General features: G+C 42.6%; 1 protein-coding gene across 1 annotated transcript; it reads left to right on the top strand.

Annotated features, from left to right (window-relative positions):
* The first annotated feature begins 5592 nt into the window (after positions 1-5592).
* LOC117735044 (cytochrome c oxidase assembly factor 3 homolog, mitochondrial) lies at positions 5593-6732 on the top strand. Its single transcript, XM_034539452.1, has 2 exons — positions 5593-5802; positions 6183-6732. Exons 1-2 carry the CDS (start codon positions 5637-5639, stop codon positions 6287-6289), a joined length of 273 nt encoding a protein of 90 aa, XP_034395343.1. The 5' UTR covers positions 5593-5636; the 3' UTR covers positions 6290-6732.
* The last annotated feature ends 6849 nt before the right edge of the window (positions 6733-13581 follow it).

The raw sequence follows: 13581 nt of genomic DNA, 5'->3' as shown, positions 1-13581 counted from the left end.
CTCCCAATGGGAGATAAATTATGCAAGCCTGATAGGCTGGTTGAGATACGAGCGGGCCAGCACTTTGGGGAGAAACGCTGCACTAGGCCATAGTGTGACACCCGAACCATCTGAGTTCCACCTGAGACAGGATTCACTTACTGACAGGGCGTGCAGTTGGCCTACTCGCTTTGCCGAAGTGATGGCAAGGAGAAAAACTGTTTTTGCCGCCAGCCATCTCAGCTCTGCCTCTGCCAGGGGTTCGAAAGGAGGCGAGCCTAGGGTGTCCAGTACCACGGACAGGTCTTATGGAGGAGCCTTTGGGGTGCTCGGGGGACGCGGTCGCTGAGCCCCTTTTAAGAAGAGGGACACCAACCTGTGGCTCCCTACCGTGTCATTGTCGATTTTAACATGCTGCCATGAGATAGCAGCTACATACACCCTCAGGGTAAAGGGAGACCAGCCCTTATCAAGGAGGGACTGCAGAAACTCAAGTATAATAGGCACGGGGCACTGCACCGGGTCTTTGTTGTGACCCACGCACCAGTCGGAAAACAGCCTCCATCTACATTCGTACTGTAGACGGGTAGATGGCGGTCTAGCATTCAGAATAGTCTTCCTGACTGGTTCTGTGCAGGCCCATAGTTGAAGGCAGATGAGGTCGGGATGCCAGATCCGACCCCCTAGCTGCGACAGGAGGTCCCTCCTCCGGTAATGCTGTTCATTCTGTACACATGACATCTATTGCATCTGTCCATTCGGGGAGAGGGATCCTCTGTTGCTCTCCTGAAGGTTTCTTCCCTTTTTTCCCTGTGAAAGTTTTTTTTGGGGGAGTTTTTCCTGATCCGATGTGAGGTCCTCGGTGGAGAGCAACTGCGGGCGCCTCGATCTCGTGAGGTCATCGTTGACCACGTGTTCATGACATCAGTCGAAATAAAATAAATATGAATGCAATGAAACAAAATGCTTGGTCACTGTCCACTCAGTATACGAGTGTATGAAAATATGATATGCACCGTTCCTGAGCATTTGGAGAATTCGACAAGCACGTATCATGGCTTTAAAACGGCGAGCGTATAATGACACCAGGACAACGCTAGAGGGGTACGTAGCAACATAGTTTGAAGCTACTGGGTTTCTTTAGTTTTTTATTCTATACAGTAACACACTTTTTTATGTGTGATGAACATGTCAGGTCGTCTTTGATGCAGATTCCCAGGAACTTAACATTAGTCACCTGGTCCACCTCAGAGACATTGGTGTGTGTCTTCGCCTACTTTAATGCTAAAATCATCAATTTGGGATCGGCCAGGAGTCACCATCTTACTAGAGAGTGGACGGAAATTATGTGGCGGAACAAGACAAAGTGAGGGAGAAAAAAAGGCATTTGATACTCAAATACATGGTTTTGTCTGGTGCTCATGGGTGGAGGTATTTGAATATGAAGGTAAGCCAAGTTGTACTAATTTCATGCAAAACTATTGAGTACAGAAGCCTACTTAACCTTGCCTTTGTCCTCTTTTGGGACAAGGATTTCATATTTGCATAGATTATAAAGCCCACTGAGGCTAGTTTGTGATTTTGGGCTATACAAAATAAACTAGAATTTTCCACAGTGAGCTCGAGTAACAAGCTAAGATTCCCTGATGAAAACCAAACCAAGCAAAAAGCTGACACATTATTCAACCTGTCATATCTGGGCCAGGTCATTGCCTTGGGCAAGTAGACCAACTTGGGGCAGTCTCTCCATCAACTTTGTGATTTGACAGGACTCAGTCAGTGTTATGAAGTGAGGATAACAAGGGGGACACAAATCGTGCCCCACTGGGCTCCGCTTTTACTCAAGTTTGCTTTATCAAGCCTGACAAACAGGTCGAGAAGAATGTGAGACCTAAGACCCAAGCGATTACTGTAGTGTGCCGTTTTAAAGTAATTTGTTTTTTATCTAAAAGGTGTGGTTGTTTCAAGATGGCTTTAAATATGTGTTATTTGATCCCAATACCTTCCTGTATGCAAATTGAAAGTGATCTTTGTCAGCCCATTCAAAACAGTTCATTATGTTCGCCTGGGCGGCAGAGCTCAGGTTAATGAGACGACTACCACGCACGTCGTTTTTGGGGAATTGGAACAAGACAAGATTGTTTTGACATCTTTTAAAATATTTAACATTTTCTTTGGACAGTAACTTAGGTTACAGATGTGAGGTCCTGGGACAAGGATGTCATATGTGTACAGATTGTAAAGCCCTCTGAGGCAAATTTGTAATTTGTGATATTGGACAATAGGACAATAAACTGAATTGAATTGAATTTAACCGCTTTGACTTCACCTTATCTTAACGTACAGGCTCTAGGAACGTGAAACCGGATGCCCTGTCTCGCCAGTTCGAGCCCAAGGATGCCTTTTGTGTGGGACCCCACTTCTATCCTGCCCCCTTCCTGCGTGGTGGGTGCGGTGACCTTAGGTATTGAGAGTGAGGTCAAATGAGCCACCAACGAGGCACAGCTTCCGAACGGCTGCCCATCGAACCACCTCTTCGTTCCCGCAAGCCCCCTCCCCTCCCTACTGCAGTGAGAACATTCCTCCAGACTCAGCTGCCAGGCGGACAGTCAGCTTCCTCAGGCAGCGATTCTGGTGGCCATCACTGGAGGAGGACACAGGGGAGTTCGCGGCCGGGTTTTGGAAGGAGGTCAGCCGACAAGCAAAAAAACTCGTTAGGGTACTGTAACACCCTGTTAGTTCTTTGTGTGTCTTCCCAGTGTCTCCTGTTTGTTCATTCCCTTCACCTAGCCTCAGCCACTCACCTGCCTCCTGTGTGTCTCCTGATTGTTCATGCCCTACACCTGTGGTTTCCCCTCTTGTATATACTGTATATTCCCCTGCTTTCCCTTGTCTCCTGCCAGATTGTCTTCGTAATACCCCCGTGTTTTCATCACCTTCAAGCCTTAGTTCTCTAGTGTTCGTTTTTTCATTACCCGTGTTCCCCTTGTTTTGTGACTCTGCCCAGTAAAGAGATTTTTACTTTACCTGACCTTGACCTTTTTCCTACCAGAACCCGGTTGTGACAGGTGTAATTTTTTTCATGGTGACTTGGGTTAAACATCCAGTATAGTCTGTTGTGTAAGGTGATATTTTTTACTCTAAACCACATACATGTATCTTTTAACATTAGAGTCAAATTAACAAGTTGCTTCATATGAAATGTGAGGCTGAATTGTTTTATGTTAACTCCCTGGCAATTCATTCTGAATGATTTGCCATTTTCTTTGTCTTAAGTAGCTCAGAGTCTCCAGTGTTGTCAACCCTGTTGGAATTTAGGACACTTATGTCTACACATACTATACATGCTTGAATGTGGGATGTTATTCATTAAGATTAAATGAGTTAAACAAGGATATAGTAATAGTTGAGATTCATCTGTGGACATGTGGACGTGTGTTTATAGAAATGCAACATGGAATGCAGGAATCAACGTTAAGAATTAAGGCTGTTTCTCAATATGCGTTCTTGTCTGTACTTGTGTCCTTGTGTACTTGTTGTTACACCCAAACCTTCTGGGTAGCTCTGTGTTCACTGTCTGCTCCGTTGTGTTGTCTGTCACTCACCTTGTCTCTCGTTCCAGACTCCTCCCTCCTCGTGTGCCGCCCTCCTGTGTGATTGCAAGTCCCGCCCTCATTGTTTCCACCTGTGTCTCGTTCCCCTGTGTATTTAGTCTGTGTCAACTCCCTGTCCTGTGTCGGTTTGTCTTTTGATGTTGTTGAGTGTCGTCACAAGTAAAGCTTGCGCTTTTGAAACTGCCTCGCCTTGTGTCTGCTTATTGGGTCCTGCCTCCGTGGTACCAGTTCCTGATACTTGTGAAACGTCATCAGTCGCAGCCCAAGTACTGTTCCAACTCAAAAGTCCGCTTATTGCCAAGCACAGTCCAAATGCCCGGATGTGACTTGCTCCGCCCATTTCACAATGCATCGGAGCTGACTTGTGTGTACTTGGGACAGCTAATATACCAGAATGCATTTCGCACCAGCAATAGGTAACAATGGCGGATGAGAAAACTCACAACAAAAAGTTAATGTTTTCTAAATACTCCTGTTGTTGAGTCACGAAATGAAATTTTAGGATGTTTTCAGGCGAGAAGTTAGTTGTTTAAGTATAACATCTCTGGTTGGTTTGTCAAGATTCAGCCTACCGGTGAGCCTCGCCAGCACCGGGCGGTCAGTGCTCAGTGTGGCCGCCGAGAAATGTTTTAATTGATTCTCTGTTAAACATGAAATATAATTTGGTTTGGAGGATCTAACAAGCAATCTTTGGTCTATATTAGTAGACCAGTAGTATATTTGTTCACAGGTAACGTTGAATCAGTTTGACTGAGGGTTAAGATTCTATAAGACATATTCATATATACACATATTCATATATATATATATATATATATATATATATATATATATATATATATATATGATCAGTTAGAATCTGCTCCATCAGACTTTGTTAGAACAATGCCAACAAAGTTCTATCTGTGCCAAAAATAACTAATTGTTGGCAAATAAATAGCTTACTGTGGCTGCAATTAACCTGTTTTGCACTGAATATCAAGATAATGACAATAACGTGTAACCTGTGAAAGACTAAACTAAACAAGTTCAAATATTTGGCTGCATTTAGTTTTATTTCTCTCTCCTCTCCGAGGAAGGAGAGGTGATGGAGGGTGGCTGCCTGTACAGAAAGTCTAAAGGGAGGTTCCACTCACTTTTTGGTTACCCACAATGCTTTCTGACCAGTGGGGTCCATCAGATCGGCCATCAGCCCAAAACGGGCCACAACATTTTAAACAGCTTCACTTCTTCAGAAAACACCTAAAGTGTGTCAAGTATGGATAGAGGACCACTTGAGGACATTGAGGGGACCCATTTTCCTGCACTTTGTCAAATAAATGCATTTTATATTTCTCTTTCTCCTTTTTGTTTTTATTAATGGATCCTGTCCAGATAGTTATTTATCCATTTATGTTCAGTGCAAGTATGTAAGCTCTTCAGATTTGTAAAGTTCTTAACATACAGTGAGCCACAAATGCAACTCTCATTAAGATATATTGACAGGTATACCACCATGTGTATTGTTTGTCTGAATCCCAGCTGGGTTGTCTATTTGAGCTGCTATTTCATTTAAGCCCTCTGCCTTTCATACCGTATCATAATAAACGATTGTAGATCATATCACAAACACTTCCCAGACAGGACATAATAGGATAATTTATGATGTTACCTAATTTGTGAGAATTGTTCATGAACATAATTTGGAACCTCTGACATGTTTTAGAAGTCTGCTATGTCTGACAGATGCCGATAAAATAATGTATTTTAGTCTTTATCAGTACTATTGATGCAGCACTACATCATCCCAAATGAGGTCTATTTGGCTTCTCTTTTGTTTGGCTATTTATAGGCTAGCCATATGTGGTCAAAAAACAATAATATTTATTTATAATCAGATCATTAAATGCAACCATCCTAAACACTCTGATGCAGTAGCTGGCGGTATGCTCGAGGTGGCGGTATGGTCTATGTATTTTGTTTCTTTCTTCTTTTTATTCCTTATTTCGAGAGCAACGCTTCCGGTTCATGCTACTTCCAAGCAGCTGATTACCCAAACAAGTCATGGCGGAGAAGGGAGCTGATGGATCCGCGAAACCTGCCCCGGCGACGGAGCAGCAGCTCCTCCGCCGCCGACAGGAGCTCGACTACTGGAAGAAAAACGCAGCGCGGCTGCGCGGCCGGAACCTGCTGACCGGCCTGTCCATCGGGGGGTTTGTGGTCGGCATGTGTATCCTTCACTGTGTCCTTGGCAGATATCTATGGAAAGTAGCTGCCACTGTGATGAAACAATAAAGATCATGTAAGTCCTTATCATGAGATACGATCTCAAAATAATGACTTACTATCTCATAATTATGAGATACTATAATTTTGATACTATTTCATAATTATGACTTGGCACCTCATATCGATACTATAATTATGATACTCTAATAATTATGACTTAGGTTAGGTCTCAGTGTCCAGTCCAATAAGGATTTAATCAATCAAATGTAAAAAAATAAATAATAATAAGACAATTAAAATCTACACACCCAATAAGGTAAACAACAATGTGCACGGCTGTTTTTTTAAGAAAGTGCTTTCCTTTGACCTGCTGTCGTTCAGTTAGCTACACCATCCTGTCCGTCAAACAGGAGAGAATCGTGGAGGAGCTTGATGATGAAGTCAAGATCCACATCCACAGCGGGCCAAGGACGGGGGCCAACTCCTGATGACACTGACCACGAACCGTGCTGGACTCGCTGCCGGGCCTCTGTGTGGCTTCCGTGGGCCATGTGGTGACATCACGCCGGCTGTGATATATCATATGGCATATCCTCGTGCTAAGAGGGAAATGTTGCCCATTTTTATCCTGATCTGTCGCCGGTAACCTGAAGAGGTTCATTTGCAAATACCAAGCACAATGCAACAATACCAAACCGGTTGAAAACTGGCAAAGTCTCTGTTTAAAGACATTACATAAGGACATTACAGATGTTTTCTTTGCTGCTTTTCCGTTTTAAAAAGGCATACAAAACTATTGTTGAATTGTGAACTAATGTCTGCTTTAATATAAACCTACTTTAAATAAAGTGTAGCCTCGGCACAATGAGGGGGGGGAACCTTTTTGCAGATCCATCATTTCTAAATAAATTCCGATTTTTTTTCTAAAACATTTCCTTCAAGAATTGTAATTTGTCACTAAGAACCAATCAGCTCTGATCTGGCGACAGCCAGGCATTTCCCATCATGCCCTGGGTCATGCCGTCGGTGGAGAGCAACTGCGGGCGCCTCGATCTCGTGAGGTCATCGTTGACCACGTGTTCATGACATCAGTCGAAATAAAATAAATATGAATGCAATGAAACAAAATGCTTGGTCACTGTCCACTCAGTATACGAGTGTATGAAAATATGATATGCACCGTTCCTGAGCATTTGGAGAATTCGACAAGCACGTATCATGGCTTTAAAACGGCGAGCGTATAATGACACCAGGACAACGCTAGAGGGGTACGTAGCAACATAGTTTGAAGCTACTGGGTTTCTTTAGTTTTTTATTCTATACAGTAACACACTTTTTTATGTGTGATGAACATGTCAGGTCGTCTTTGATGCAGATTCCCAGGAACTTAACATTAGTCACCTGGTCCACCTCAGAGACATTGGTGTGTGTCTTCGCCTACTTTAATGCTAAAATCATCAATTTGGGATCGGCCAGGAGTCACCATCTTACTAGAGAGTGGACGGAAATTATGTGGCGGAACAAGACAAAGTGAGGGAGAAAAAAAGGCATTTGATACTCAAATACATGGTTTTGTCTGGTGCTCAGGGGTGGAGGTATTTGAATATGAAGGTAAGCCAAGTTGTACTAATTTCATGCAAAACTATTGAGTACAGAAGCCTACTTAACCTTGCCTTTGTCCTCTTTTGGGACAAGGATTTCATATTTGCATAGATTATAAAGCCCACTGAAGCTAGTTTGTGATTTTGGGCTATACAAAATAAACTAGAATTTTCCACAGTGAGCTCGAGTAACAAGCTAAGATTCCCTGATGAAAACCAAACCAAGCAAAAAGCTGACACATTATTCAACCTGTCATATCTGGGCCAGGTCATTGCCTTGGGCAAGTAGACCAACTTGGGGCAGTCTCTCCATCAACTTTGTGATTTGACAGGACTCAGTCAGTGTTATGAAGTGAGGATAACAAGGGGGACACAAATCGTGCCCCACTGGGCTCCGCTTTTACTCAAGTTTGCTTTATCAAGCCTGACAAACAGGTCGAGAAGAATGTGAGACCTAAGACCCAAGCGATTACTGTAGTGTGCCGTTTTAAAGTAATTTGTTTTTTATCTAAAAGGTGTGGTTGTTTCAAGATGGCTTTAAATATGTGTTATTTGATCCCAATACCTTCCTGTATGCAAATTGAAAGTGATCTTTGTCAGCCCATTCAAAACAGTTCATTATGTTCGCCTGGGCGGCAGAGCTCAGGTTAATGAGACGACTACCACGCACGTCGTTTTTTGGGGAATTGGAACAAGACAAGATTGTTTTGACATCTTTTAAAATATTTAACATTTTCTTTGGACAGTAACTTAGGTTACAGAGTGTACATCATTACAAGTTTAGTATTCAATATATACAGTGCAGTTTTCAAAATGGGGAACTTTGTACAATTAGGGGGAGTGTACACAAAAACAAGGAAAAACATCAGACGGGGGGGGGGGGGGACTTGAGAGAGATTGGGGTAGAGGTCAGTGTTGTTAGACTAAAGGAGCGTTACAGGGTCATTCGTCCTTTATCTTCACAAAATCTGCTCTGATTGGTTTAACATATCTTACCCACTTGTCCCAAAGTTGAATAATCCTACTTCTCTGGAGGCGGAGGGAGAATGTAATCCTTTCCACAACACAGATGTCATTCACTAGATCTATCCACTCCTGTATCGTAGGGGGCTCAGGAAGCAACCAGCGCCTTGTGACTGCTTTTTTACAAGCTGTTATTAAAATGCCAAACATGTATTCATCTCGACGGCCTGCTTGAAAATCAAATGTTCCTAAGAATAAAGTTGAAAATTGCAGGGGCAGGTCAGTGTCAAGTATGATTGTTAATGTTTTATGGAATTCTGCCCAGAAAGGTTTTATCACTGGACAGTCCCAAAATATAAGATAGTGGTTTGCTTCCTGATCCCCACACAGTCCCCTCCAGCAAAGTGTGCCTTCTGCTTCGGTGTAATAAAGAAACGAATAACACACTTCCAAGCAAATTGCCGCCACACATTTGAAATCTACACATATATAACCAGTTCTCACTTGATATTGAGAGGCTATCTTCTCTTTCCCATGTTTCCTTTACATATGCTGTAGTGTGGGATTTGTTTGTCCTAAGGCCCTTGTAGGATCTAGAGATAATACTCTAATTTGATTTGTTTTGGTAGGCGCCAAGAATTATTTTCAGTATTAGATTATCATGGACTATTGTATCTCTAATGTTGTGTTCAAAATGGTTGCGTATCTGGAGGTATCTATAAATATCTATAAATATCTGAGTTTTCAAGACAATATTTTCTTCTCAGGTTTTCAAAGTCCTTTAGTTGTTCTTTTTCTGTCAGAGAAATGTTTTTTTTTTTTTTATGTTGTTTTGGGATCCAAGATTTAAATCTATGATCCATTGTGTTTGGTTTGAACTCCGGATCATAGCCACACCATTGAATTATTTGTAGTTTATGGTCTAGTTTATATTCGTGTTCCAGATTTTTAAAAGGAATTTGATCCATGGGTTTTGTAAATTGTCTGTTTTTTGGGGACATTACTGCATGAATTTGGGGAACATTCATAATAGAGAGTTCAACATGACAACCCAGGGTTCAGATCAGGAAGCAGAAGCAGAGTTGTAGTCTTACACCCTTCTCTGCACTTCCATTCAAGCAGTTACCCACCCAAAACTCTATAGAGACTGTCTGTCCCACAGCCACTGAAATTAATTAAATCAAAAGTAACCAGAAGAGGAGTCATACAAAATAACCTCATAAAAGTTAACAACAGTATTACAACAGTGCAACAAAACAGGATAATTAAAATAGGTCATCTAAAGCTGTATTAGTAAATTATTTAAATCAATCACATTTTGTCACATTCCTCAAGGCACTGGCCGAGGAGGTGGAGTAGCAGCCACCTTTGAATCAAGCCTATTAATAAATCCTAAACCTAAATTAAACTACAACTCATTTGAAAGCCTTGTTCTTAGTCTCTGTGGAGCCGTGTATTCATATAGACCTCAGTAGTAATGACTTCATGAACTTCTTCAATGAAAATATTTTAACTATTAGAGGCAAGATTGATGATCTCTTGCCCTCAACCAGTGCTGATCTGTCATCAAGAGGAGTGGCCTTGGAAACGGCTGTATGCCCTGGTGTATATTTGGATGGCTTTTCTCCCATCAACCTAGACCAATTGTCAACGGTTTCTACTTCTAAACCGTCGACCTTCCCTCTCTCCAGTTGCCAGATTGTTTCACCATTTCCAGTGGTACTTAGACTCTTGGCCTCTCTAGGATTTATATTACTTTCTTATGTTACATTGTGTTTTGACTTCATACTAGGGATGGGCGGATGAAGCCTTGTGAAGCATTGAGGCTTTCTTCCTATTTGTACCGAAAATGATTAGAAGCTTCGGGGGTTTTCTTTGAAGAAGAACAGCGACATCTGGTGGCAGACTGAAATTAAAGCAGTTGTTTATCAGTGTGTCGAAGCACTAGCACAACACCTCAATGTTTCAATCTCACATTTATGCAGTAAAAGTCAATTAAAGCTGCGTGTTCATTCACAGATTTTATGTTGTATATAACCTTTAGCAATGTTGTTGTTTACATTGCAATACAACTAAATGCTAGTCAATCATATGAAACGACGTGTTTGTGATGGGATTCGATTCCTCCCTCTCAAAACGGAAAGGTTTATCATGCATATGTGTTATCCACTAGACTATAGAGGAAGCCTTGCAAAATGGAATTTTTTTCTATATTATTAAGGCCTTAAAGGTTTATGCCAACAGATACTGGTGAATGCAATTTTCCTCCAATACTCGCCATAACTCACAATTCTCTCTATCAATCTCCGGCCGAAACCGAACCCTCACAGTTTTGCCTTTAATTGGCACCTCTCTGTTGGATATTATCAATGTGTCTTTGCTAACAGGCCATGTACCACATTCCTTCAAAGTAGCTGTAATTAAACCTCTCCTGAAGAAGCCCACTCTTAATCCAGAGGTGTTGGCTAACTACATACCTTCTCTAACCTTCCCTTGCTCTCTAAAATTCTTGAGAAAGTAATCGCAAATCAGTTGTGGGAAAAAACAAAAACTAAGAAAAGAGATCATCATATCGTAACATTTCAGTACGTTTCACTCATGGCATGGAGAAAGATTGACGTCCTTGCAGGAACACTTTCGTGGCAAGCTTGAGTCCCGGACGGGCACAAAAGAGGGCAACACGCACACGAACTTGAGGGCAATAACATTTTTTTATTGATTTTAGTCCCGTCTCTGCTGTCAAACGCTCATGGTATCTGCTACCCGCTCTTCCCTCCCGTTCTCCAGCTACTCCTGCTCTTATATGACAGACAAACACACCCAATCCATCCCAGCTGAAGCTGATTTACACATCACAGCACTGTTCCCTGAACCACGCCCCCGCTCCACCCACTCTGCAGCTGAGCCTAACCACACCCCGCTGCCACAACTTTATTGATAGCATTTACCAACACATTGACAAGGTGTTATGCTAACAGCACGGACAGTTTCATCAACACGGTACTCGTCTAACAAGCTTAACTCACTCCCGTTCCCAGAACAGGTCAAACCCATCTCCCTTCTGCTCCACCAATCACAGGCACGCACCTCGACCAGCATGCACACTGCCTCACTATGATTAGCTAGAGAGAGGAGCTTGACGACAAACCCCTCCAAATACAAAGCCCCCTTTACAGGGTCGTTACAATATCTTAAGGAGCTTGTAGTACCATATTGCCCCACCAGAAAGCTGCGCTCACTAAATGGGGGCTACTTAGAGATGGGAGCCAGAGCCTTCAGTTATCAAGCTCCTGTTTTATGGAACCAGCTTCCACTTTCAGTCCGTGAGGCAGACACAGTCACCTCATTTAAGAACAGACTTAAGACTTTCCTCTTTAATAGCGCTTATATTTAAGGCTGAATCAGGTTTGCCCTGGTCCAGCCCCTATATATGCTGCTAGGCTTATAGGCTGCTGGGGGATGTTTTAGGATACACTGAGCACCTATCTCCTATTCTCTCTCTCCTTATGGACAAATTCACGTCTCTTCATTCCACATTACTAACTACTTCCTACCCGGAGTCTTTGTGCTTTCACTCCTCACAGGGTCCATTGGACCTAGCTGTGTCTTGAGCTGTGTCCTAGCTGTGTCCTGGCTCCAGGGCCCTGCCCCCTGACTCCTTGCCCCTGCTTCCTGCATCCTTCCCCTGGCCTTGCCTCCTGCCTCAAGGGCCTGGTTCCTGCATCCTTCCCCTTGGCCGGCCTCCTACCTCCATGGCCCTGCTGATGGCCCTCCTCTCCAATCCATGTAATCCATTCTGTTTACATGAATTGTGGAAATCTGGATCATGGTCCATGCCTACTACTCATTATTCATTATTTCTGTCATATTCATTGAATGTGTTTATGTAACTCTTTAATGCTGTTCATCTGTACACATGACATCTATTGCTTCTGTCCATCCGGGGAGAGGGATCCTCCTCTGTTGCTCTCCGGAAGGTTTCTTCCCTTTTTCCCTGTGAAAGGGTTTTTCCTGATCTGACGGGGATATGGATGTCATATGTGTACAGATTGTAAAGCCCTCTGAAGCAAATTTGTGATTTTCGGCTAGACAAAATTTACTGAATTTAATTTAATTTAACTTTCCACAGTGAACTCGAGTCACAAGCTAAGATTCCCTGAACATCTTTCCACCTGGCGCAATACGTTGGGGTACAGATGTTAATCAAGGGTTTAATTTGGATAAATCTTTAAAATTGGTTAGACCAATTCAGAGAATTGTTTTGGTGGAGTTTCTACAGGAAGTGCCTGAAATAAGAACAGATATCATGGGAGAATGTTAATTTATACAGAGTCAATTCTATGACTTAATCCGAGGAAAGAGGTTGTCCTACTTCTTAGAATAACCCCTTTCTCCATTATTAAGCATGAATTATACTGGGTTTGACAAAACTATCGTTTTTGGGGTTATTTCACAAAACAGTCGGGGAGCTTGGAAATTCTCTCGGTGGCGGAACTGGAAAACATTACTGGAATATTTTATGAAAGAAAAGACAAAGAAAAGATGTCATGAAGGACTGTGCACAAACGGTCTTCAACATGAACATAAGCGTAGCTGGGCCTCTGGGCCTCAGGACTACTCAAAGAGATGAAAAGGATGCTCTCGTAGAAACAAAACAAGTGCATCAAACCGTTTTCCCAGAAACAAATGAAACTGTAATTACTGGTCCCGTCGCCAGTCGTCGCCTTATGACAAAAAGAATCCCATGCCAAAGAATACAGTATGTTTAAGAAAAAAGTGAAAAAGAAGGTAACCTCCCAAGATCTAATGAGGACTGGTTGGACGTGTGTAAATGCTGGACGGGATGCCACATGTTGGACACGCTGTGGGTTTCGAGAAGCAAATCACAGGCATATATTTTGGCAGTGTCCAGTGATAAAAACGGGTCAGAGTTTGACAGAGCATTAAAAAGCATGCTTAACATTGACCTGTCCCTGCAATTTTCCACCTTATTTTAGAGAAATAAATGTATGTTCAAGCACGGTGTCCAGATGAATACATGTTTGGCATTTTAATAACCCCTTTTTAAAACAACGCCCTGTTTGGTGTTGCTGAGCATATCTCCTGGTGGGGTCACACAAGTCAATCAGGTCGACAAGTTGGGGCCAGACAAAGTGTGACCCACTGGCCCTCCAAGTTGGCCAACTTGGAGGGCTAATTGGCGAGAGGACCATATG

Source organism: Cyclopterus lumpus, chromosome 8, assembly GCF_009769545.1.
Source record: "Cyclopterus lumpus isolate fCycLum1 chromosome 8, fCycLum1.pri, whole genome shotgun sequence".
Lineage (NCBI taxonomy): Eukaryota > Metazoa > Chordata > Actinopteri > Perciformes > Cyclopteridae > Cyclopterus > Cyclopterus lumpus.
This window is presented reverse-complemented; position numbering and strand designations above follow the sequence as displayed.